Below are 27,774 nucleotides of genomic sequence, written 5' to 3'. Positions count from 1 at the left end.
AGGCGGCTGAAGGCAGCCAAAGAAGACGTTTTTTTCCCGCTCGGCCCTAACCACCTCCTTTCTCCCCCTTCCGAGACAACGGGCCATCGAGCCAAACCTCCCACGCCGCTTTCTCGCTCTTGCAGGGGGAGCGGGCAGGCCGGAGCACGGGCAGCCGCCGATGGGCGAGCGGAGGGCATGGCTGCGTTGAAGGGAGGAGGGGGAAGCGCAGGTATGTATGGCGCCCGCCCGCTCGGGACCTCCTTGTTCCTCTCCCGCTCCTCTCTGCATCCCCGCTTTTATTCCCGCAAGCGAGAAAGGGAGGGAAAAAAAAAAAACATGGCGTCGGCCGTGAGGAGAAGCGGGGCGGGCAAGAGCAGTCGCGGGCCCAGCCCAGCCAACCTCGACAGGCGGCTGAGAGGAAGAGCGGCGCTCGCTGAGGCGACCTGGCTCGCTTTCCTGTCTTCCTAACAGAAGCTCGGCCTTCTCCTTCTCCTCATTTCCCTCCGGCCGCGCTCGCCTCGCGCCGCTCCACCGCAGCACAAAGCAGCCAGACGGGGCTGGGGGGGGGGGGTGGAAGGTTGTGTATGCGTGGAGGTGCTCGCTTTTACCCCCCCCCCCCCCATCTCCTGCATTTGGCTTTGGCGCAGCTCTGGCATAATGGGCATTTCCCTTCGAGCCGCCGAAACCGACGGTGTCTTTTTGTGTGTGCGCGCGCCTGTGTGCGCGCATTTCTTCGTCTGCGTAATTATGCATTGGGTAGAAGCGGGGGGGGGGCTGTGGGGGAGGGAAAGCCTTTTGTTTGTTGTGGCTCCTGCAGTTGCCAAGTGTGGAGGGGCGAACCGAGCTGCTCTTTTTTAGTCGGATCGTAGCTGCTGTGTATTTTTAGGCCACTTGGCAGTTTTTGACCATTTATTAATATATGTGCCTGAAAGCCCCAGCCAGCCTGCAAGTCGTTGCAACGACTCTGAAATATAAAGACAGGTAAGGTGATCAGTTAGAGCGGTGATGTGAAAACAAGAGCGAAGTGCTGTTGTCAACTTCTGGAATCGGCTCCTCAGGGTTGTGCTTTTAAGGTAGAGTTTGATGTCCCAGTATAAACCAATGATGAAAACAACGAATCACACTTTCTGCATATCTGAATGGCACTAATGCACACGTGTTTCTGTTTTCTGGTTAACTGGCAACAATAAGGCGTGCTATAAAAAAAGGTTGGTTTTGACCAGTTGCTGTATATATTTAAATCTCCATAAACCTTCATATGTAGATATACCCTGATATGTTACAAATCTCATAGATGGAAGATGATCTTTGAAGCCTATGCCAATAGCTCACTTTCTTACTTCAATATAAGTACAAAAGAATTTAATATGTAACTGATTTTGCTGTCTAGACAGTTAATCGTGTTGGTGTTTTCCTCTTCTATTAGTTAAACATTTATTTTATATCCCAGCCTTTTTGTCAAAAATGCCTTTATCTTCACCATAAAGGATGATTAGATTCTGTGAGGTCCATGACTGAGTGAAGAACTGAAAATATATTAATAGATGTAGTCTGATCTAACAATAAGAATACTTTCCAGATCACAGTAACTCTAAATTTAGTGAGCCTTCTTGTGCCAATATAATTTGATCCAAAAATTTATCTTAAGAAAGAAAACACAACTTTTTTAGATGCCAGATCATGGCTTCAGGGGCACACTTAATCCCTCCAAAGAGTTTTAATACATAGATCTGTTTGTAACTCCACTATATATTATACCCTTAAATGTACATAGGAGCTCACATTTTAAAAAGTGTCTTCATCTAAGTCTCCCTTCCTGCAGGTTAGAACAGCTCAGGTTAAAATAGCTTTGTTGCTATTGCTTTTGGGAAAAGGAGTCATTTTCAACTGCTTTCCTGACAGGGAGAACAAATTGATTTTCTTAGTTGATCAGTAGGACAAATGAAATTGGGTAATGCAGGATACTAGGGTCTGTTGCAGTGGAGAGCGAGTCAGGATTAGAGATGTGTAAAACATTTTGGAATATTTTGGGCTTCAAACACGCCATCTTGAAACAATTATTTTCAGGTAGATTGTTCTAGCCTTATCAGAATTCCGATACTATTTCAACTCCATTCAAAACGGGTTAAAACAGGACCAGAACATTTCCAATAAAGGCACAACAGCTATTTTCAAGCTTGATTATTTCAAATTTCAAACATTTCACACTTCACAAATCAGGAAAAGAAACAAGAACCTGTTGGGTCAGTAAACCTCAGAGAATGTTTGAAAGGCACATTACGTATCCATGAGCGTCATACTGCTGATCCCTGGATTAAGCAGACCATGGAAAATTCAGCAGGGAATGTGGTATGGAGAGGGGGAGATAAATTGTTAAAAGTATGTGTTCCCTTGAGAGTCAGTTTAATATCATACTGGTTTAAATTTATCATGTTACATGGTATAAAAACCAGTATTCCAAAGAGCATTTATTAAGAAAGTCTTACATTTCTAGTTTCTATGGGTTTTATAAAATAAATCATATTAAATATTATAGTAGAAAGCTTGGGAATTGCCCTTCACTTTTTTACTAACGGGGACAATTAAAAACAGGGCTAGAACAAGGTAATACATTTTATTGAGTAGCTATCTTGATAGTTCTTTATTGCAACAGAAAAGGCAGTTCTTAAGAATATATGAACATAATGTAGATTGAAAAAGCAGGCTAAAACATATGAGAAATGGTTGTGGGAACTGGCTATGTGTTGTCTAACAAAAAGGATTGGGGTGACATGATAGCTGTTTTTCAATATTTGAGAGCTGTCACTAAGAGGGGGTGAACAATCTACTCTGCAAAGCATATGGGGCAAGACAAAACGTAACTGATGGAAACTTATCAAAGAGAGTGTCAACCTAGAACCTAAAGAGAAATTTCCTGACAATCAGAACAATTAATAAATGGAATGGCTTGCCTTCAGAAGTTGTGGGTGCTCCATCACTAGATGTTTTTAAGAACATATTGGACAGCCATTTGTCCAGCATATATAGGCTCTCTTGCTTATGCAAAGTTGGACTGGAAGACCGCCAAGATCCCTTCCAATTTTGTTATTCTGTATTCTTAGATTCGGGACAAAGCAATATAGTAGAGATCATTGGGTTTTGAAAGAATAAATTAACAGAAGCTCTGATGTTTAAAGTGAGGCATGCATGCACAGTTTTCTAAAAAAAAAAACATTGCTTTATTGGCAATATTTGAAAAAGTAAACCTTTGGTAAAATTGCTTTCTTTTTTTTTTTTATTCTCTTTCCTTTTTAGAAAAATGAGATTCAGCCAAAATTTGAGTAAATAATTATGGGCCCAGATGTGCCTCTATTGAATGACCACAAGCAAGAATTCCTGTTAAAGCGATTTCCACAGACCATTTTGGGTGGCCCTCAATTTAAGTTAGGATACTGTGCACCTTCTTACATCTATTTGAATCAGATTCTTCTCTTCTTGATACCATGGATTCTAGGTGGAATTGGGACGCTTATATATCAGTTAAATGTTCTGCAAGACTATTGCACAGCTGCACTTTCTGGAGGACTAATGCTTGTTGCAGCTATTATTATTCAAGGAATAAACTTGTATGCCAGGCAAAAAACTGCACCTGTAGAAAGAATGCATGTCCACAATATACTAACAGAGGAAGATGAGTGGGAGTTTTCTAGCTGTATAGGTTTAGAGACAATCAAATTTATTATTCCAGGCAAAAAATATATAATAAATGTGTTTTTTCACTCACTTGTTGCTGGAGTACTATGTGGCTTAGGAACTTGGTATTTGCTGCCCAGCAGAATTGCCTCTTTGTACGGAGATAATATTGGAACAACTGTGGTGATCTTCGTATTTGGATGGTTGACAGTGTGTATTGGAGAATATTCCTTAATTGTTAATACCGCTTCAGAGACGGCTACTTATCAAGCACTGGACACTTATGAAATTGTTCCTCTTATGAGACCATTCTACATTTTTGTCTTCATAGCAGTGGATCTTGCTCACAGGTAAAAAAAAATACAAATATTGACTTGTGCTCTTAAAAGGATATTAATCTAGTTTTGCAACTGACTTGTTTGATGCACATGGGCTTATTTATAGATAATGAAGTAAATTTATAATACAGTGAAATGTGGGCAGAGCCATATTGAATCTTTTTCCATTCCATTTTTTCCATTCTAGAAATAATATTCGATTCTACTTCCATTTAGATTTGTTGCTGATGCTGCAGCTTTAAAGTTTGTCAATCAGGTTATGCACATCATATTTTTGTCGTTGCCTCTCTTATGGACTTTGGGGATTCTGCCTCCATTGGATGCACTTTTTCTCTGGGGAATGGAACAAGTGCTGGAACTTGGGCTAGGAGGCTCACCTATGTCAAGTAATGTAAGGTAAACATTATTTTGCATAACTAAAGTATTTCCAGATAGTTAAGCATGTTAGCAACAATTTAAAAACCTTGTAGTATCTTAAATGTGAAGGTATTTATTCTGGCATAAGTTTTCATGGACTATGACCAGTTCATAGCAGGGTTGAAATGCTACCAGTTTGCTCCAGTTCAGGCTAACCGGTAGCAGCAGCGACGCATGCTTTGGTGAACCGTAGCAGCGGCAGCGTGAGGCTCCGCCCACCCACCCGGACATCATTACTTCTTGGTTTTAACCAGGAAGTAACCTCTTTTTGACCCTCTGCACATGCGCAGAAGGCTTTGCGCATGAGCAGGAGGTCTACAATTGGACCTGAGGGTGGTGGGGGGGCTTGCTTTGCTTGCGCGTGGGGCGCACACACTTCTGAACCGGTAGGGAAGGTAAGAAGATTTCACACCTGGTTCATAGTCATATAATTATTGAGCGGCAGAATAATCCATTAGTGAAATCAGGTGAAATTGCCCACATTTTATTTTCTGGTGATTTCAGTAATTATACTCCACACATGCAAATCATTTAATCTCTTATACAAACAGCAGCCTGAATAAACAAAGCAGTTCATTTGTCTGATGAAATTTCCACAAAATATTATTAAAGGTGCTGAGATTCTGTATAAAGCAAAGTAATTCAGTTAGAGAACTTGTATACACCAGGTGTCAAACTCGTGGCCTGTGGGCCAGATGAGTCACATGCTGGCCCCACCCCTGCCTGGTTTAGTGAAGGGGGAAAAAGTCCCGATACGTCACGTGATGCCACTGTGACAACACGAGTTTGACACCCCTGTTGTATACCTTCTGAGATAAATGCAAGTATCCTAGTTTGTCTTGAGTCCTGAGTTCTAGACTTAGATTACTTCCTAATAGAACAGTTGAACAGATAAACCAATTACCATAGGAGGTGTAAACTTCATCTGAACTGGTTATGTTCATGCAGAAGCTGAAAAGTCTTACATATGCTGTAATTTGGATTCTTGTTTGGATAAAGAGTTATACAGATTTTTTTTCCCAATTGTGTAATTTTATGTGGGCTGCTAAAATGTCTTCTAAATACTTTACATATTAAATCTGCAGGCCTTTGCTTAATCTGTATTTTCAGTACTGTATAGCATGATGTCATCACATTATACAGTATATATATAATGGGCAGAGTCTTATAGAAAGAGAAATTTTCTCATATTTATATATACTGTATATATATATATGTATATTTCATAAACCACTCATCTCCCTCAGAGACTGACTCTGGGTGGTGGGTTTAGTTAAGTGGGAAAAAGTTAGTGAAAATAGATGAACTATTTGTACAAATTCTTTCTTTCATATACATTTTTTTTTTTATTACAGACTGTTAGCAATGTTTATCATTTCTTTGGGAACAGCTATTGCATCTTACTTCATCCCTAACACGCTTGGTATGGTTCTGTTCATGACTGGATGTGGATTTATACTAAGTCTTAATCTAAATGAGATTGGATTAACCTTCAAGTACACTATGATCAGCTTTTTAGCTTCCAGAAAATTTAAAAACACGTCTTCCTGTAGGACACAATTTGTATGGAAGGAATTAATGTCCTATTTCATTGTATTGACTTTTGCTCTTCTGGAAGCTGGCTTATTGCACTTCTTCCTTGGTTTTCAGACATTTTCCAAGACTAGCCTACAAGGTGTTATTAGTTACATATTGATAGTATTGCTTCTTGCTCTATGGATTCTCAGAGAGATTCAAACAGTGTATTTGTTTGGATTGTTCCGAAATCCCTTTTACCCAAAAGACCTAATGACAACGAATGTATCCGGAAGGAAGGAAAAGAACCTCAAGAAAATTGGTATGTTAAGAAAGATTTTACTCACTTTAGGTAAGAAATCTCAGTTTCTTCTTTTATATAAGTACACAAAGAGTAAAATGCATCTTGTGAAATTATGAAATGTGTTTAGAGCCAGGGAAAGGTGGTGATGATCAGATCAGAAACTGAGTAAAAGCACATTTCCAAACTTTAGTTTCTGAAATTGATTTCCTCTCCCACCATAAAATTTAATAGTTTAAAGTTTAATCTAACATTGAAAGTGGTTATTAGACCAGGAGAGATTGAAGGTTTGCCTACAAACTTTGATTTTTGGGGGATGAACATGTTATACACCCAGGATTTATCATATGCAAACAGATGATGCAAATTCTGAGGTAAATTCTGGGGAAATGATATTGGCCATTAGACAATGCTAGTATTATAGTTCATGCAAAAATACAACATTGTTTGAAATATGTTAGATCATCTGACTTCTCATTCATTAACCCTGAAAGCAAAAATTGTTACCAAATATGTAACAATATATTGTTCAAGTCTTAAAATGTTCTGGTTTCCTCAATCTATCACTTTTCAAAAGTTAGTGATAGAGTAACCATTTGATGTTATATCAGGTTTGAAGCTAAAATGTATTTGATAATTTAGATATTAAATTTATATTATGACTTAGTACTGTTTTCTGAAATTGAAAGATCCAAGTACTGAAATGATTATGGACATCTGATTTCTGCAAAGACCTTTGACAACATTTTAGAATTGTACATGCCAGAATGAATGTCCAGTATTCCATTTTCCAAAATACAATCACTAGAGAGTATCACTTTTATTTATTTGGCCGTTTATACATATTCCACTGTTTTCCATTTGTTTAAAAAAAAAAATGAGAAAACTTTATAAATTATTCATACTTTTTGCTTCCCTTTTTTACCTTGCCAGAGAATTTGAAAGAGATATCAGAAACAAAATAAAAATCAGAGGATCATACAAAAACTGAATAGAGCTATTGATGCAGTTGAAGGTTTTATACATAGTTCTTTGTATAAGAAAAACACTCTTGTATCTTTTCTTTTTACAATTTCAGTGTCACCGTTTGCTATGATAGCATTTCTTTCCATAGACAATTCTCTACATCATCTTTCATCCATATATATTTCCATTGGATTTTCAAGAAGCTTTAGAATGGTAAATTTCAAGTATTTTATGCTTTTTATAAGACGACCCAATATCTTGCAATGTAACCACTGAACCTATTAAATAAAAGACAATAACTCATTCTAATTAGAAATTAGTACTTGATTCCATGAAATTGAAATTGTAGAGAATGTTTTTTCTGTATGTTAGGACCAGTATTAAATTTAGGCATCTCTAGTTAAAGGGTTTTGGGTAGCATTGCTTGACCTCAAACGTGGCACTTTTTGGCGTCTGACACTAATACAAAAGTAAAGATATGTTTTTAGAATGACTATGTATAGAATCTTTTAGCATTTGGTAAATATTGATACAATAACATTCCATTAACAACCAAGACTCATTATACTCGGCGAATTACTGTTTTAATGAAGCATATTCAGATGCATACCACAGCAAGCAGCCACACATAGGTGAAACCTGGTTGAATTTGGATTCTAGAAAGGGTCATCCTAATTAGTATTTACCTAGGGAAACCACCTTTGATTTTAACGGCTGTTAGTTAGATGGGGAAATTTAAAAGCATACAGGTACCCTTCAATTAATCAACATTTGTTCAGAAACAGTTCAAAGTTACAACAGTGCTAAGCAAGTAGCCTTACAGCCAGGGCTCAAAGTCATGGCCATCACACTGTCCCCTCAGTCATGTGATTGCAATTTGGGTGGTTCAGCAACAAGCTCACAATTATGAGGGTTGCAGCATCTTGTGGTCATTTGATTGCCATTTTTGACTTCCACTGCTGGCTTCTCACAACCAAAATTAATGAGGAAACTGGCAGGTGGTTGCAATTAGTAATCACGTGGCATTGCACCTAAAAACAAAAGCAGGAAGTACCAGAACTGTCATTGAAACTCAGTGCAGTTGTGTGACATCACTCTTTACAGTCACATTGCTTAGCGACAAAGTTCCCAGTTCTCATTACAGTTGTTAACCAAAGACTACCTGTATTGGAATAAGTCAATGTCTCATGATATTATAATTCAATTAATGTGTCCATGAAAAAAAACTAATTAGAAATATCCTTGAAACCATCAGGAGTCAAACCCGGTATGAGGGAGACTCTGTGTTATGTAATTCTACGTCTGCAAATTTCCTATATATTTCATTTATTCTCAAGTATGTTCTTATTTTTCCATTAAGAATATGGAGTATCATGTATTTCCACATGTTGAAATTAGAAATTGAAACGAAGATCATAAAATGTGGTAAAATGGAAAGAATTATAAAGTAATACACACACACACACACACACACATACTCCATTGTTTGCTTTGATGCCTGGACTTGCATGGGATGCAAGATCATGGAGAGGTTTTAGGCAATATTGTTTTATTGTTCTGAACAATGGGCTTGATCAGTCACGAACTGTAAAGTGTATCTTATATCTGTATGATGAAACTGCAAAAATACTTGTTTTAGGTGTGGCAAGATACAGAGCATGCTCTGCTGGATATGGTGGTAGTGTCTGCAGTGCAGTTGCTGGTGTTCCCTACTGATCTCTGGTGGAACAAAAACATTGATACAGGAATTAGACTCTTGCTGGTAAAACGCCTTTATTTATCATATTTTAGGTTGAATCCCCATTTGAGAAACAAACTAGAACCAAGGTGATAGGGAACTACACTTACTGGATAAAAAAGTCTATTAAAAAAAAATACAACAGTGGAATGCAGTCTATTAATATGACTTGCCTTCAGATGTTGTGGGTGCTCCAACACTGGAGGTTTTTAATAAGAGATTGGAAAACCATTTGTCTGAAATGGTACAGGTAGTTCTCAACTTACGACTACAATTGAGCCCAAAATTTATGTTGCTAAGTGAGAAATTTGCTAAGTGAGTTTTGCCCCGTTTTATGATTTTTCTTGTCACATTAAGTGAATCACTGCAGTTAGTAACATGGTTGTTAAGTGAATTTGGTTGCCCCATTGACTTTGCTTGACAGAAAGTTGCAAAAGGGGATCACATGACTTATGACTGCAACCATCATAAATATGAGTCAGTTGTCAAGCATCTGAATGTAAATCACATAACCATGGGGATACTGCAACAGTCATTAAGTGTGAAAAATGGTCATAAGTCTCTTTTCAATGCCATTGTAACTTCGAACGGTCACTAAATGAACTATTGTAAGTTGAGGACTACCTGTATAAGTTTTGCTGCTTGAGCAGTGGGGTGGACCAAAAGACCTCCAAGGTCTCTTTCAACTCTGTTGTTCTAATTATTTCATTAGCAAATGTAGATTTTGTTGGCTAAATTGGATGATAGATGATTTTCATCTAGAATCCAAAACAATTTGCAGTCTTCTCTGGAACAGACTTTGACAGCACACTGCAGATTATAGGATAGAAAGGGAGAACAAATCTTGTTGCGCTAGCCAAGAGACATTAGTATGATGTTAAACTCAATTCAGATTTGAAATAAATGTGAAATAGTAAAGTTTTAAGTTTTGCTGAGAAAAATAAATCTGCCACTCAGTGACAAGGCTTGAATAGTTCAATATAATTGTAATTACCGGTATTCTGGTATCAGTGAAACTGTCCTGTTCTTCATAATCACTTGAGCAAGGCCTCCAGTAGATTATTTTTGAAATTGGGCAGATTCATGTCGGTGTGTATAACTGATACAGTTTTGGTCAAGTTTTAGAGTTAAGACTATTCAAATCTTAAGACTTTTACTTTGAATTGAACTCTGTGACCTATTGGCAAGCGGAACATCTGGCATACATTCCGATTTGCCTACTTCAGTTAATCTTGGAAAAGCCTTCTGATTTTTCAAAAGCAGCCTCACATCATTCTCTATTGGCAAAGTTAATTTCCTCTTTCTACCCTCCCTTCAAAATCAATTCAGATTCTTCAATTGAAGTTCAGAATTGAAGTTGAGCTTGCTTTACTAATAAAAGTTCAGGGTCTTTCATGAACACTCCAAATGCTTTAGAAAAATGAAATCCCATGAAGAAGCATATAAATGAAGGAAATACATTATTGCTATTTCTCTCTTATTAGGTTGGAATTATTCGGAGTCGGCTGTTTCAATTTGTTTCAAAATTGCAATTTGCCATTACTGTTCTCTTGACATCGTGGACAGAAAAAAAACAACGCCGGAAATCCACAGCTACTCTGATTACACTGAACATTGCTTTCTTTCCAATTGTATTGGCCATCATAGTGCTCTCTTCATTGCTTTCTTCTCCCTTGCTATCACTTTTTAGTCTCCCAATATTTTTGATAGGCTTTCCAAGACCAATCCGAAGCTGGCCAGGACCTGTGGGCATGATGGCCTGCATAGGTCCTGATGCTGTATATTATCAACAGATGATTCCAAGTTTAAGGACTGCATTGCAATCAGCATTCTCAACAGGCAGGTTAGGTAAGTTAAAAATTGGCTCATGAGACCAGCTGATTAAGTATCCATTATCTTGCCCTCAATTGCAAAGGAATCTGCTGCAGGTTTCTAGACACAGCAGGACTGATTTACAGGCTCTTGTATGATAATCTCATAGATGTAGGAAATTATTTGCTGCTATAATAATCTGAGTGAAATTTCAGTATCGTAAAAATGAAAATAGAATTTCTTCCTATACTAACAAACTGATGCTTTGGTTTGCTTGTAGATTATATCAGATCTCTGTTCCATGAGTTTAAGGTAGCCTACATGTATTCCGTCATCCAATTTAATCCCTACAACAAAATCCTAAGGGTAATTTGATTTAATGATAGCAAGTAGCCCAAAGTTCACTCAATGCAGCTGAATGTAGGTGATTGATTTGATTCTGTAATGACTGGGGAGAGCAGAAAGAGAGATGTTCGAAATTTCCACAACTAACCAAAGAAATAAAAGCAGGAGCCTGATTATTAGGGACTATTTAAAATCTTTTTTTCTTAAACCCTCTGGTCTTTAATGGGATTCTTTTCTAGGTATTCTTAGCAGGGTATCATGTTATATTTTCATGCTGAGCATATTTTTATCCATTTAGACAGCAGTATAGATTTAAGATTTTTTTTCTATAAAAATGGTAGCAAGAGAATGCACTCTTTTTTCTCAGCAGTCCTAAAAAGGCTATTTAATTTTAATGACATAAAGGCAGGTTTCTTGAATTCATTTTTAGGCTATTCTGAAACTCAAGATTTTCAGCTGTGATAGTTTGGGCATGACCAGAAATTTACTAATTACTGATATATCCCTAATCTCAGCCATTCAGAGTTGCTTCAAATTGTGAGATGAATGACAAATAAATTTAATAATAATGACTACAGGTATATCAAAGAAAGAAGTGATGTAACATTTTATACGCAATAGTGGGTTTTTGTTTTAATATATATTTGTAATTAATATTTTGCAGAAAATTGCAAAACTGTATTAAATTCCAGCAGAAATGCCTGAAAATAATGTAGTTATCAAAATGTCACTAATTCTTTTGTCACAGAGATATTTCAGGAATAACGTTTTTATCATTATAAGATTCTATTTGTGTTATAAAACCACCACATTTATTACAATTTCTAAGCAGTAAAATAGCTGAAAAAATGCAAGCTCTGTTAATAGCCATGTATCTAGAATTCGTATCTATAATAAGCTTCACATAGTGATTTTAAACTGAATCCATAATGCAGTCTAGTTTGTTTATATACCACTTTTCCAACTAGTGTTATTACATTATATGATCAAGTTTTATTAAGATGTGGATAGTGTATATCAAAATATCCTTGAGTAAAAGCTAATCCTTATTTGGGGATTCTTGTTTCCAAAGGTTCCTGTTCACCTGGATCCCACTACTTGTGCCGATTTCAAGACAGATTAATATGGATCCTTGTTTTAGAAAGAGGCTATACTTACTGTTGTCTCAATATTAAGGCAAGTAGCATTAAAAGCATGTGCTGTTTTGCTGTAGTTCCTTTACATATTAGTAGAAATCACCATACTTCTTAAATGTACAACATGTACATGAACTAACTTTCTAATATAACTAAGAAGAGTTGAAAATAAAAGCTTACTTGATTCACTTAAAATCAATTTAATTTTCTATTAAGTCAAAACCAACAGCCATTTTTATGCTAGCTTCCATTTAAGAGGTTGTTGTATTTTCTGACTACATATACAATACCCTACTATTCTCTCAAATTCCATGTTTAGAAACTAGCCAAAATGGTGCCACCATTGAGCTAGAGAAACAATAAAGTATACCAAAACAAAAAGCAGAGGGTTGGACTAGAAGACCTCCGAAGTCCCTTCCAACTCTGTTATTCTATTTGTAGTCTCCCATCAAATAAAGTTTACCAAACAAATACAGATGGGGTTGTGGGAGGGAGTATCCAGTAAGACAGAGGTGTCAAACTGGTGGCCCACAGGCCGGATGTGTCATGCGCAGGCCACACCAACTCCAGTTCTGCATCACAATATGTCATGTGATGGCAATGTGACATGGCGAGTTTGACACCCATGCAGTAAGAGCTTGAATACATGGATGAAAGTTAATCATAATATTGAGAGGTCCTTGGTGGTGGTCTCTGAGCTTGCTTGTTTTCTTGCAGACATTTCATTACCTTAACTAGGTAACATCATCAGTGCTAGTAAGGAGAGCTGTTTGCTGTCAGTTTATATTCTGTCTGTGTGGGTGATCTTAGAGATTCTTTGATAACTGATGGCTCTTTGGCAGTTTCTTAATTGGGATATTGCTTATTTGGTTGTTGGTTTGAAGTTAATCTTGGAGTTAATCTATGCTGATCTGAGTGCTGATTACTGGTGGAGAGATGCTGGAGTCTTTTTCTCTTTTTAGGCTGGTTGAGTGTCTCTTTTGCATAGTCTATAGATGTAGTTAATGTCTATGTGTCTATTGATATCTGATTTGTCAGAATGCCAGGCTCCTAGAAATTCCCTGGCATTATAACCAATCATAATATTCCATGCTGCAGTCTTTTACACTTTTATCCTTCCTTCCTCTAAAGACTTGTGTTGCTTTATCACTTATCTGTAATAATCACAAAGAGGAATTTCTGAGAAAGTAACTGGTCCAGTATGCTTCATAGCTATGAAAGAATTCCTGTCTGAATATTTAGTTATGCCCCAATCATTCTAGTCCGGTAACACTTTATAGCTATGATATGGTTACAATTGCCTGTCTAACAGTTATCACTATATTCCACCATTCCTCTATACTTTTAATTGTTGCTACTATATAATAATATAGAGTAGTGATATATTTTTATTCTTAGAAAGTCAGGGATAATAGATTTAGTTTAGGGGTACAAACTAATTCTGCAGTTCCAATTTTTGACTTCTCTGTGTAGGGCAAGAAAATTCTTATCTAATAACCTTTATACCATTATCTAACCTTTACTTGGAGAAATGGAGGAAAAGAAGATAAAAACAAGGGGAAAAAATTATCTTTATTTTTTCTTCTCCACTACTTCCAGCTTGACTTTCCTTCTGTGTTATATAAAATGAAGGAATCGGATATGGGGCTAATTACAAAATGTCTGTCAAGTTTTGAGGTCGTCTCAAACAAATTGCATTCAACAAAGTCTTTGAAGAAAAACTCCTATTTATTAAGCACAACATTCTAACCTGACTCCAAACGAAGCCAACACTGACTTCCAGTCCCAAAACCCTCCCTTTCCATTCCCCACTCCCCTGCACTCATTGGCCATCTTCCAAATCATTCTACTCCTAATCTACTCCAGCTCAAAGGAATTCCCCCCTCTCCCATCTCATCTCCTAGGGCAGTGATGGCTAACCTTTTTGCCATCGCGTGCCAGGAGAGGGGGGGGCAGGGGAGGGTCGCGCGTGCACGTGCCCTTCCCCTCACCCCCCCCCCCCCCGCTCCTGGCACATGATGGCCTGGTAGGCCCGTTTTTCTTTCTTACCTGGTTCCAGATCCTCTCTGTGTATCTGGGAAAGGCGAAAACAGCCTTTCCCACTCCCTTGGAGGCCCTATGGAGGCTGAAAGGGCCCATTTCCCAACGCTCAGTGGGACAGGAAGTGACATTTTTTGCTGTCCCCAGCCTCCAGAACCTCTCTAGGAGTCTCTAGGAGTCTCTAGGAGCCTCTCTAGGATCTGGAGTCTCTCTAGGATCTGGAGCCAGGTAAGAAAGAAAAACGGGCCTTCCCCACCCCGCCCCCAGGCCCTCCAGAGGCAGGAAACATCCTGTTTCTCTACTTCTGATGGGCCCAGAAGGCCCAAAAATCAGCTGGCCGGTGCCCGCATGGACCCCAGAGCTGAGCTGGCATGCCCACTAATATGGCTCCGCGTGCCACCTGTGGCACGCGTGCCATAGTTTCGCCATCACAGTCCTAGGGGATAATATCTCCAGGGAAAATAAGTAGGTGAAAAGTCAAACGTCCCTTTCCAGACGCCTTCGCTTCACCTTCTTATGTCAGCACTAGAGTAAATACAGGTTGAAGTGCTGACAATGTCATTGTTTGTATTTTAGCATTTTTAATTCCATTTCCCTAGTGAAAATGTCACAGATACAATTAATCAAACACATTTTGAAAGTCATTTCGGATAATAAGAGCAAGAATATTATCTAATATTAATGATTCTCATAATTGTCCCATGTAAGTTGATACTGAGATATTTTGTAAAGTTGTGCACACTCTGAAAATGATTCAGTATCATTTAACATCACTTTATTTTTAATAAGCAAATTCCTTAGAACAGCAGCACCTTTTTGCAAGTTTAAACCAAATCCTAATAAGGTTGGACAATTTTAATGACTAGCACAGAGGAACTGTTTTTGTACAAGGCTGGAATGCTTTTTTTGATTGGTTTTTAAATTATGCACCACCTTAGGTATCACCATGTGATAATTATAGTACAAATCTAAACCCTTGCTCTGGGTTTAAATGAGAAACAAAGAAAGAAATAGAAAAGGAGCATAATGTTTTAGTATGGCTTATATTATGTCAAACTCGTGGCCCGTGGGCCAGATGCGTCATGTGTGGTCCACACCCACGCCTGGTTTAGCAAAGGGGAAAAAAGTCCTGATACGTCACATGATGCCACCGTGACAACGCAAGTTTGAGACCCCTGGTTTATATGGTTAGCATTGATGATCTTTTCTCCTCCCTCTTCTTCCACATTGTTTTCATTCTTCTTATTCCAAATTATTTTGATATCCAAATCAAGAAGTGTTGTAAATAGTATTATCCTCAACATTATGATTTGATATGGGTCAGTAAATTGGTATGCATTCAACCTATATCTGAAGCATTGTGCTGCTAGGTATTTGAAACACCTTGGGTTTTGTTGTTTTTTTCTTTTAATCCAGGGTTTAGAATTGCAGGAAACCTCCTGTCATACTGCTGAAGCTCACAGAGTTGATGATATTTTTGCAATGGCCTTTGAACATCAGGAACATAATAAGATGTTCTCCCTCAACTCCCATTTTGGAAATATTTTAACACCTTGTGCTGCTCTTCCTGTAAAACTCTACTCAGATGCCAGAAATACCTTATCTGGAATAATTGATTCCCCTGAAAATCGGAAGCAATTGAAAGAAGACTTCATAAAAGTACTCTTATGGATGCTTATCCAGTACTGTTATAAGAAATCAAAAACACCTAGACCTCTTGAAAAGATACCTAAACCCCAACAGGAATACTCTTCAGCAGGACCGTCTGAAGTTTTAAATAAGGCAGTAGAAAGACCAGATTCATGGAAAGATGAAGATGGACTCAGTGTGGAATCTACAGAAGAGTGGACTGATGATAGCAATCTCTTTGATGATGAACCTAGCAAAAAAACATTAAAAACAAATGTCACAGTACCACAAGATGGTTCACCAAGAACTTTCTATTCTCTTCCAGGTTCAGTAGAAATACATACCACAGATGATGAAGTACTTGAAGTAGCCAGTGTGAATAAACTCTATAAAACTGTTGTTCTTGGTCTTCCTGTTGTAGATGTTGGAAAACACTGGGGAAATATGGGTTCATCCCCTATTAAATTCAGTAACTTCTATTCTGAATTGTTAAGCATTCCTGAAGAATGGAGAACTGCACCATTATCGGCTGCCAAATTAAATCAGATGAAGCAGAAGTTTCCAGTAGAGTGGTATCATTTTTTACTTGGCCAGCTAGACCTATTTCATTTGAAAGAAAATCCTTCGAATTTACTCAAAGATCTTTTTAAAGACACTGCTTTGAAGGATTTGTATGTCCAGAGTGCCTTATCCTGTTACATTGCAATGTTTGGATTAGATGATACTATTGTTTCTCCTGGTCATATTTTCAGAGCCTACAATGGAAGCCTTCCATGGTCAGTCTGTTTGGACTGGTTAATAGGAAAACAAGAGTTATATCAATTAACACTAAAAACATTCAGGTAATTAATTTTTTCACCATGTACGTGTATGCATCCGAACTAGACTGCGTTGTTTCTGTTTGTCACATAATATATGTGGGTATGTGAGTATATGCATAAATTTTTTATTTATTTATTTTGTCATGTTTATGTAGTGTATATTGGAGGTGGTGACCCTTTGAGAGCTGTATGCAACGAAATTTCATTTTAATGTATGCCGATTAGTGTACATTTAAAGTGACAATAAAGTTAAGATACGAATAATAGTCTGTATACTAATATTCTGAATACGAATATTGAGGTCCCCCATCCACATGCTAATCAAGATCATTCTCATCCCTGGTAAGCATCTAAGCCTAGGCAAGGCCAGCTAGATCATGCCAGCTGAAGAAACGTATATCGTACATATGATCCGGGAGCGAGGTGTTTCTGAATCATGGTCTATGAGTTGGCTGTCCCTGTTAGTTTGTCAGAGGCCAAAGGGGTAAAGATGAGAAGGCACATCCCCAAAAGTGCCCATGTATATATATCATTTCTGTGCTAATAAAGCCTCCCAGGCAAGATTTTGATTTTGAAGTTTGTACTTTATAATACAGAAGACTTGTGGAATGGACGATGTAGTATTTCAGGTATATCTTCTTTGTAAAAGCCCTACAGGTAGAATAGTAAGGGACATTCTGAAAATGGTATTGCTCAAAAAAAGTAAACTCAAAGGCTTCAAAAACTTCAGAACAGGAGAGAGAGCAATATCACATACTACAAATAGTATTGGTGAATTTTTAAAATAATTATTCTAAGGGATCCATTTTTATAATACTGTAGCGGAAGAGCTATTGTTTTGTAATAAAATCTCACTAATGTGTCCTTGAAATTCTCAGTGACAAAGCTTTCTTATATTCTTGTGGCAAGAAAATAAATGTGTTGCATAGGAGTCAGCCGTTCCTTATGCACACCCACAGCTAGGAGGCAGATCATTGTGTTATGTGACACTCAGTGCAATATATAAACATCAGCAGATGCATAGATGTGGATTGTTTGCCCAGTGAAATTCAGTGAAAGATTATAAAATATAACTTTTAAATTATGCGCAAGAATCACTTGGCAATTGACTGCTTTACTCATCTACTCCACAGGCTATTGCTGTCCAGACCATTTGGTTTGAAATAATGGTAGATGTATATACCTCCTGACAACATTCACTTTGTTCCAGTGTTCAACGAGGGAGGAATTGTTGAGATGTCTTTTCGGTGTGAAATTGCTAGAAAATCATTCAGGTTCAAAGCAATTTTAAATTTTGCTTTGATGTGTTTAGCAAATAAGATGCCATGCCCAACCAGATGAATATGTGCTGTTTGATAAATGCTTAATGAAAAACTAGAGCTAAGTCAACATATTAGAAGGAAGTTAACAATCTGATTCACATATTGCACTAAGTTATGGCAGTCAGCTAAACTGTAATGAGTGAGCTTCCATATCATGCTAATCCATGTGTTCTAATTTACAAACCTCTATGCCTTCAGTTTGCTAAAGGCAAACTAAAATCAACAAATCTGATTGTAGCTTAGTCTGCAATTATCAGCATTTGGAATTACTGGCTAAATAAAGACAAATATTTATCATCATAAGACTAAAAATAGGAATTCTTGGGAGGTTATAATCTTAATATTGAGAAATTGGATTTGAATTAACTGAGTAATAGGTTGGAGGCTGTATGACTGCCTTCATAACGCTTGCAATGTATGCTTCAAAACATATACCGGTATGATAAGAGATGTTATCTGTCGGATTGATAAGTTATCTATCAAGTTGATAGCTAAACCTAGTACTGTAGGTCTGCCAACCACTTATATATTGTTACAGAGGCTATTCTCCAGATATATCTCTAGAATTATTCTTTTTTTTTTCATTATATTTTTCTTTGTGTTGTGTGTTTATCAGATATACAGTGAAGCTTATGGTTGATAAAGCAAGCCTGGGTCCAGTTGAAGACTTTCAAGAGCTGCTAAACTATCTTGAAGAATATGAAAATGACTGGTACATTGGTTTGGTGTCTGAAAAGGAATGGCCACAAGCTGTTTTACAAGAAACGCCGTATCTTTTTTCTTTGGGGCATGACCCAAATATGGTAAGAGTTTCCTGACTTTTAAGTGGATTTTTCACTAATATGCCACTTATTCCATTCTTGAATTTAATGGCAATACTTACGTATGTTTTCTGTTGTTGTTTGTCAAGTAATTGTTTGTCAAGCTGGTGTTGTGATCCTAGCCCTTGTATTAGTATAGCACAAAGAAGCCTTCAGGGATGGGTGGCACAATTTATTAATTAATGTTTTAATTATGGATTTAGATGGCAAAGCTAAATATCAATGAAGGATTTGTTTATTAATATCAGTTCCTTAACAAAACAGCTTAAGACCTGTTTCATTAAAAATTTACCTTGTAATTAAGATATCCAGAGTTGATTGTGACATTCCTTCCAGTGGAATCCTGTTAGAGAAAAGCTGTACTTTTGTGTCACTTCCAAACTTCAGAATTTGCCTTTGCAGTTGATATCCACTTGTTTTGATTTCAGAAAAGCTATTACGTTATGTTTTAGATGTCTTTTTAGGGCTTAAAGTTTCATTGTATGAATATTTTTCAGTTAATTCCTGTACTTGATCTTTTAAGAGAGAGATGCACAATTTTTTTCTTGACTGAGGACTTTATATTTTGGAGGGATGCATTTTTTTTTTTTAAAGTGGGATCATGACATACAAGTAGTTCTTTAAAGACAATTCAGACTGGAATTTCCATCACTAAGCAAAGTAGTCATTAACGATTCACCCCCGATTTTATGACCATTTTGCCACCAAAGTTGTGAAGCAAATCACTCAGTTCACTTTGTTTGTCCCTGGGGAAGGTTGCAAATGACATCATGGAACCTCAGGATGCTGCAGCCATCGTAAATACATGCCAGTTGCCAAATGTCTTGAATTTTAATTATATGACCATAGAGATGCTGCGATGGTTGTAAGTGTGAGGCCTGATCATAAATCACTTTTTTCAGCATCATTGTAACTTCAAACAATTAAATGATAGTAAATGGAGGACTACCTGTACTAAAATGAATTATGTGTAATATGACCACACACTAGCCATGCTTTAATATTACCACCTCTATTATAATTAAAATTACAATTTGATAACCATTTTTAGAGACCTGTAGGGGCCCCCATTTTTGTGTGTGGCCTGGAGCCTCAAACATATCATCTCTAATAAAACCATGTAACAATAATTTGAGAGCAAAGCAGGGGTGAAATGCTCCCCGTTTGGACCGGATCACCCGATCCAGTAGCAATAGAGGCAGGTGGTTCGGAGAACGGGTAGCAAAAATCCCTGCCACCCCCCCCCCCCATGCCCAACTGAGCAGTGCGATCATCAGAGCCTTTTTTTTCTTTTAAATGGCTCTGACAATCTCAGCTGAGTTGCCTGCTAATCGGTAGCAAACCCCCCCCCCCCCTCAGCTTGCTTACCTTAGTTGCTGGTCGCAATGCCTTGCTGTAATCCCTGCAATCCATTGCATCAGCAAGCAACTGAATCTCCCTGCCTGCAATCAAGCAGGCAGGGAGTTGTGGACTTCAACTCCCAAAGTTCCTCAGCCAGCAAAGCAAAGCTGGCTGAGGAATTCTGGGAGTTGAAGTCTACAAGTCTTAAAGTTGCCAAGGTTGGAGACCTCTGTTCTATTGGGTAAGTTTTTTTCCCCTTTGGGAGCTTTAAAAAAATGATTAATTGGAGTTTTTTTTAGTTGTTCTTTTTTTAGACCTAGCTTTTTTTTTTTTTTTAATTTGATTTATATGCCGCCCTTCTCCGGAGACTCAGGGCGGCTTACAATGTGCTCAGCAATAGCTGCTTTTATATAAAAATAAAAAATAAATTAAAATAAAATAATATTTGTGCAGCTTTCTGAGATTTAGTGTGTTTCTGTAGTGTTTCACTCTTAACTACACAAATACACAAAATGGACGTTGTCTTACCTGAACGTCCCTTTTCTGGGCGCTGCGTACACTATCCAGGAATGGGTTAATGCTTCAGCCTTTGGCAAACAACTGAGTGTTAAAAAATACTAAAAATAAGGACTTCCCCTTTCCCCTCTGCCTAGCCACACCCCCACTCCCATGATTCCCCAGTCTGAGCGAAGGTGTGGCGAAAAGGACTACCAGTGACACGACCATGATGAATTAATAACCATAACTTTATTAACAACAATATTCAACATGTTCAAACTGAGAAAACGGGGAAATTCCCACCGGGCAGGAAGCCCAAATGTACGGGCGGGACTGGATAGTGTACGCAGCGCCCAGAAAAGGGACGTTCAGGTAAGACAACGTCCATTTTCCTGTGCGCTGCTCCCACTATCCAGGAATGGGATATACCCAAGCTTAAATCTCCAGGGTGGGGGGCTGACTGCCCGCTGGGTCCATTCCAGTCGCGACCCGCTGGAGCACCCGGCGACCGAATGCCGCCTCGGCTGAATCGTAGGTGTCGATCTTGTAGTGCCGGATGAAAGGCGACACAGAGGACCAGGTTGCTGCTCTGCAGATGTCGGCAACAGAGGCCTGAGTGGCCCAGGCTGCCGAGGTGGCCGCGCTCCTAGTTGAGTGTGGCAGAATGTTGGCCGGTAGAGGCTTGGAGTTCAGGTCATAAGATAGCTCGATGCAAGCTCTGATCCATCTGCTAACCGTGGGAGCTGAAATCTTCTGGCCCATGGACGCCGGGTTGAAAGAGACCAGGAGGGCTTCTGTGCGACGGAAGGTTGCCGTTCTGCGTATGTACGTCTGGATCGCTCGCCGGACATCAAGGGTGTGCCAGCGCTTCTCCCTGTGGTCCTTTGGTGACGGGCAGAAGTCCGGCAGAATAAGTTCCTGGGCTCGGTGGAACCAGGAGTTCACTTTTGGGATGAAGGTCGGGTCCAGCCGGAGGACCACCGAAGAGGATTTGAAAATGCAGAGGTCTTTACGCACGGACAGTGCTGCTAATTCTGACACTCGCCTTGCTGAGGTGATTGCTAGGAGGAAGGTCACCTTGAGAGTTAGGTGCTTGAGGGTGGCTAAGTCTAGTGGTTCGAAGGGAGGGCCTGTCAGGGCCTGTAGTACTAGAGACAGATCCCAAGATGGGTAACGGTGTACCGTTGGTGGGTGCAAGTTTGTTGCCCCGTGCAGGAACTCCCTGATACGCGGGTGATGTGATAAAGTCCGGTATGGAGCGCAGGAGACGACCGTCGATAGGGCTGCGGTCTGACGCCTTAGGGTCGCTGGGGCCAGCCCCTTGTCTAACCCTGACTGCAGGAACAATAGAATGTCTTGAATCGTGGCCCTGGTGGGGTCCACATGGTGTACGGCACTCCAGCTGCAGAAGGCCCTCCAGGAGGCCTCGTAGATACGAGTTGTTGACGGGCGTCTGGCCGCCTGAATAGTGCTGACTACGCTGTCAGGTAGATTGTCCTTCTTTAGGATGACCCGCTCAAGTGCCAGACGGCTAATTGGAGCCACTGAGGCTCTGGGTGGTTGACCTCGCCTTGGCATAGTACAATCTGATGGGGTGGAATCACCCATGGTTGCTCCACCGACAGAGCCACCAGGTCTGCGAACCACGGCCTTCGAGGCCAGTTTGGAGCCACCAGGAGCAGGTCGGCCTTCTCTGCCAGTAACTTTCGAATCAGGCGAGGGATCAACGGGACCGGAGGGAAGGCATACAGAAGTCCCGTCGGCCACTTGCAATGGAGGGCGTCGTGGTCCTCTGCTTGTGGTGTCGGGTACCGAGACACGAAACGAGGGAGTTGGGCGTTGGTTGGAGACGCAAATAGGTCCACCCCTGGTCTCCCGAATTTGGAGGTTAGCTTGCTGAAGAGGCGAGGGTGGAGTTGCCACTCTGCCTGGTCTATTGTTGTTCGACTGAGCCAGTCTGCTCTTACATTGGCCGACCCCGAGATGTGGTCTGCTTTGATAGATAGCAGGTGTTTCTCTGCCCACTCGAATAGGGCCTCTGATTCCAGCATCAGGGAGCGGGATCTTGTGCCTCCCTCTCTGTTTACGTGCGCCTTGGCCGAGATGTTGTCCGTCAGGACCAGCACGTGCCGGCCCTGCAGTGTGGCCTGGAAGTGGCGTAGTGCTAATCTGATCGCCCGGAGTTCCAGCAGGTTGATGCTGCTGTGTTGCTCGGCTCTGGACCACTGGCCCTGTGCCACCCCGTTGTGCAGGTGTGCTCCCCACCCCCGCAGGCTCGCATCTGTGGTGAGGATCAATCTGTCCGGGTCTAGGAACTCTGACCCCTTGAGGAGTGCGGTGGAAGTCCACCATCTGAGGGAGAGACGCACCCTGGTGGGGAGTTGAACCTTGTGTTTGGAGTTGGACCTCCCCGAACGTTGGAACGGGAGGAGAAACCACTGGAGGGCCCTCGAATGTTTGCGTGCCCATGGCACGATGCCGAAGCAGGAGACCATCTTTCCCAGTAGGCATGATAGTTGCAGAAGAGAGGCCCTCCTTCCTGACAGAATCTGAAGGGTCAGTTGCTGGAGACTCTGGACCCTGTCCGGGGATAAGAAGACCTGGCCCCTGGCGGAGTCTATCACTGCGCCTAGGTGGAGAATCCGTGTGGACGGTTGAAGGTGACTCTTCTCGAGGTTGATTGTGAAACCGTGGTTTCGAAAAGCTTCGAGGACTAGGTGCGAGTCCCTGGCCGCTTGGTCGTGAGACGATGAGAGTATCAGGATGTCGTCCAAGTAACAGAGAATTCGGACCGGGATGGTTCGAAGCCTGGCTGCCACCACCGCCACTAGCTTGGTGAAGGTGCGGGGAGCCGACGATAGCCCGAAGGGCATGGCACGGTACTGAAAGTGTTGGCCTCCGTATTCGAACCTCAGGTACTGTCTGTGGTCCGGGTGGATAGGGACGTGGAGGTAGGCTTCTCGAAGGTCGACTGACTGGAGGAGGTCCCCCCCGTCTCACCCCCATTAGAATAGACTGTAGCGAGTGCATTTTGAACCTGTGATAGTGCACCGACAGGTTCAACTTCTTTAGGTTCAGAATGGCCCTCCATCCTCCCGAGTTCTTGGGGACTAAGAACAGGCTTGAATAGAACCCGGAGCCCTGGTGGGCTGGTGGTACTGACTCTATGGCTCTGATCTCTCGCAGATGCTTTAATTCTTGGGACATTAGAGCTTGTAGCTCGGAGGACTGTGGGACCGGGCACCGCACGAAGCGCTGAGGCGGCAGCCCTGCAAATTCTATTGATAATCCCAATGAGATGGTGCGCCTTACCCACGAGTCCGATGTTGACCGGGCCCATTGGCGGTGAAAGAGATGTAGCCTTCCCCCTATGGGCCCCTCGGTCTTGGAGTCACTTCCCCCTTCTGGCGGGTTTGAAGCCTGCCCCCCGGAAAGGTCTTCTGGAATGTTGGTTCCTGCCCCGGTCTCGGAACTGCTGTCTGTCATGTGATCTGTCGCCTCCCATATAATTGGAGCGGTGTGGGAAGGACCCCCTGGGTCCTGGGCCAGGCCGAAAGGGCTGTTGGACTGGATACGGGGAGTACCTCCGCTCTTGGCGGCGGTAGGCCGACGGCAGTACCTTCCTCTTGTCCTTGTCTTCCACGAGGACAGGATCTAGAGCTGCTCCAAAAAGATTAGGTGCCTTGTAGGGAGCTGAGGCCAGCTTCCATTTAGCTTTAAGGTCCGCTTTCCAGGGCCTGAGCCAGAACAGCCTCCTAGTCGTGACGGTGGAGGCTAGGGCCCTTGAGGCGAACTTTGCCGAGTTCAGGGAGGCATCAGAGGCGTACTCGGTGGCCGCAATGATCTTGTTGATATCTTGTTGCAGCCTGGTGTCTTCTGGAGGGAGCCTTTCTTGCATCTGGCGTAGCCAAATGAGGGCCGCTCTATTGAAGAAGGAGGTGGCTGTGGCTGTTTTGATCGCCCAGGCTACCGCCTGGTGTGTTTTACGAAAGGACCACTCCGTCCTCTTCTCCTCCGCTTTGAGCCCGTCCAGTGCCTCAGTGGAAACTGGCGATGGGGATGAGAGTGCTGCGACCGGTTGGTCCACTGTCGGGAGAAGTAGCAGATCCTCTAGCTCCGGGGCTGAGCAGTAGAGCTTCTTGTCCAGGCTGCTTGGTGTAGTCTGAGAAGCTGGTTGCCCCCAGGCGTTTTGGATAACTTCAGAGAACAGCTGTGGACAGGGAATGCTGTCCTTTTCCTGTTTGGATGACTTGAAGAGGGCATCGTGGGGCCCCACTGCAGGAGGTGGGGCTGGGTTCACGTCCCCTGGCACCCCCAGGTTAGTTGTGAGTCGAGCCTTGTGCAGGAGCGATCTAAACAGTGCTGGCCGGAAAAGCCCAGTGAAAGCGGGGGTGTCTGGGTTTAGGCCTTCGTCCTCCGAGAACTCGATGTCCTCTGGGGCGTCCTCTGCTTGATCTGAATCCTCAGACGAGGACTCCCGTGCTAGGGGGCCAGGTGTCTTGTTCTGGACTCGATGAGGATGAGACCCCTGGGCCTGTGCTGGTGGCATCGCCTGCTGCCAGCTGGCGGCTAAGAAAGATGAGAGGGCTGTGGAAAACATGGCTTGAAAGTCCATTGGAGGTGGCGGGGCCCCCTGTGCTTCAGCGCCTGGTGCTGGGCTGCATGATGCCGCTGCAGGTGATAAGGGAGTTGCCTCACTCCGGCCCGGGGCGGGAGATCCGTCCCTCTGGGGCCCCCTCTCCGACAATACTGGGGTCGCCGGGGTCTGTATTAAGTCTGTCCAGGTTGCCATTGCTGGGTCAGACTCCCTAGGCGTGGGTGGGGCAGTGTTTTCTGGACCTGGCCCGCTGTTGGGTGGCATAGCCAGCGCCTTTTGTGCCTTGGCGCACTGCCTCTCGAGTGCCTGGTGGCGTCTTTGGGCATCCCTGTCTTGGAAAGGCAGCCCCGCCCCCGATTTGGACCTGTGGCTGGGCGCATCAGATCGCTTCCGGGCACTTTTTTTGGAAGATTTGCCCCCCTTGCGGGGTGGGCTCAATTCCAGGTCCGGGTCTGAGGAAAAGGGGGAGTCAGCCATGGTGCTTGCAGGGATCAAGGCCACCCCTCTCCTCTCGTGTGACTCTGAGGCAGCTCCTTCAGTTCGCCCCGCCAGGCGAGATAAGAGCAGCTGAGAGCCCGAAGGTCTCGCCAGCTAACTCTTATAGTAAACAGGCACCGCCCTTGGGGAATGGTTGGCTGGGCCTCTAGAGGGCGCTGGCGCGATTTAGCCCCAAAATGGCGGCCCACGTGGTATTCAAGATGGCGGGCGCCACGTGGTGCGGGGTTGGTGCCTGTTGGTAGCAACGGACTTATGCTGGAGGCCCGAGGGTCCAGCCAGCTGCCGTGCTTCAGCGCCGCTTGGAGCGGGTCCCTCGATGCTCCGTGGGGGGCCTCTGTAGCGCGGCGGCGGCTTGCAGGGCTAGCCGGGCGAACCGCGGCTGCACGCTGCTCTGCGAGGCGATCGGCTCTAATCCTAGCCGATCGCTCTCTTCTTCGCCCCACGCGGTGGCTGCAAGCTGATCCTGGGGCTTGTAGCAGTTTTAAATCTGGCGCCTGCTTGCGAGAGGCGCGCTGTGTGGGCGGCTCGGCTTTCCGAGCCCGACGCCCAGCTGATTAGCGCTGCCGCTGTGAGCAGCGATAAAGAGAAGAAAAAATAAACCAAAAATAAGGCAGAACTAAAACAAGAACCCGGGGAAAGGAAATAATCAAAAATAAAGAAAATGTCCTAAGCGTCCCTGAAGGTAGGGAGTGAAACGGTTAAAAGAACAGGAGGCAAATACCTTAAGAAGTCAGGAGCTCCCGAGAGACACGTCAGCGTTTGCCAAGCAACTGAGCGAAGACTGGGGAATCATGGGAGTGGGGGTGTGGCTAGGCAGAGGGGAAAGGGGAAGTCCTTATTTTTAGTATTTTTTAACACTCAGTTGTTTGCCAAAGGCTGAAGCATTAACCCATTCCTGGATAGTGGGAGCAGCGCACAGGAAAATCTCACAAAGCTGTACGTGGAATTTTGTGTGTGTAAAGCGTGAAAGTTGGTTTTTTGTGGCTGTGTGAGGTTCCTGATTGTTGCAGGGGCCATTTTGGGTCTAGCACAACTGCTTTTACATTGTGGGTGAGCCAGTTGTGTTGTGTTGTGTGTGTGTAAAGTGTGAAAGTTGTTTTTTTGGGCTTTTTGTGGCTGTGTGAGGTTCCTGCTTGTTGCAGGGGCCATTTTGGGTCTAGCACAGCTGCTTTTATATTGTGGGTGAGCCTGTTGTGTTGTGTAGGTTAAAAAAGGGCAAAGAAGTGACATTGACTTGGCCACGCCCACCTGACCAACAAGCCACGCCCTCCCAGTCCTTACCACCAAGCCCCGCCCACTAATTTAGCCACACCCACAGAACCAGTAGCAAAAATTTTTAGATTTCACCCCTGATCTAGACCAACCATATCTTGATCTTGATATTTCACAATATCTATGGCCCAAATTTTTCTTACTAAAGAAAAATAAAATCTGACTTCTCTGCGGTGTTCAAAGACAAAGCGACTTTTTGTACTTATCTTTATTTTCCAGGGAGTTTATACTGGCAGGATACTCACGCTTCAGGAATTCCTAGTACAAGTGGGAAAATTGAACGACGAAGCTGTCAGAGGACAGTGGGGTAACCTTTCTTGGGAGCTCCTATATGCCACAAATGATGATGAGGAACGCTATAGCATCCAAGCACACCCCGTACTCCTGAGGAACTTGACCATACAAGCAGCAGATCCTCCCCTTGGCTATCCTGTTTATTCCTCTGAACCTCTTCATCTGACTTTCTTGTAGTTCCCAGAATGAAGCCACTTCATTCCTTCACTGAAAATTGGGTGGAATGGGGGCACTTCTTTGGAGAGGGATTTTGAGGACATGCCTTTCAGCATCAGATGACAATGGGAGAAGACTTAATGCAGGCAATAAGATAATTATGCATTTTAATGTTGTATATTGAATACATTTTTATATAAAATCCCCCAAATCATTACCAATACTGTATTGACAAGTACCTTCCACAGGGGTATAAGTTTATA

At 42.1% G+C, this 27,774-nt stretch overlaps 1 protein-coding gene across 3 annotated transcripts; it reads left to right on the top strand.

The window, feature by feature from the left end:
- The first annotated feature begins 140 nt into the window (after window positions 1-140).
- Window positions 141-27,732, top strand: PCNX4 (pecanex 4). 3 transcript variants are annotated; one of them, XM_070942556.1, is made up of 11 exons: window positions 141-211; window positions 3,908-4,004; window positions 4,209-4,388; window positions 5,765-6,276; window positions 7,304-7,404; window positions 8,831-8,953; window positions 10,414-10,777; window positions 12,159-12,262; window positions 15,679-16,733; window positions 18,651-18,837; window positions 27,281-27,732. In XM_070942556.1, the coding sequence occupies exons 1-11, from the start codon at window positions 178-180 to the stop codon at window positions 27,530-27,532; spliced, it is 3,009 nt and encodes a 1,002-aa protein (XP_070798657.1). In that variant the 5' UTR covers window positions 141-177; the 3' UTR covers window positions 27,533-27,732. The 3 variants fall into 3 exon arrangements, with proteins under 3 accessions (XP_070798657.1, XP_070798642.1, XP_070798650.1); XM_070942541.1 differs by lacking the exon at window positions 141-211 and adding an exon at window positions 865-963 and having other exon boundaries at window positions 3,277-4,004; XM_070942549.1 differs by lacking the exon at window positions 141-211 and having other exon boundaries at window positions 3,477-4,004; window positions 5,765-6,246.
- Window positions 27,733-27,774: the final 42 nt, after the last annotated feature.

Source organism: Pituophis catenifer, unplaced genomic scaffold (assembly GCF_029215685.1).
Source record: "Pituophis catenifer annectens isolate HBS135680 unplaced genomic scaffold, rPitCat1.0.hap2 SCAF_1, whole genome shotgun sequence".
NCBI lineage: Eukaryota > Metazoa > Chordata > Lepidosauria > Squamata > Colubridae > Pituophis > Pituophis catenifer.
Note: the sequence above shows the minus strand (reverse complement) of the source record. Positions and strands in the feature narration are given on the sequence as shown.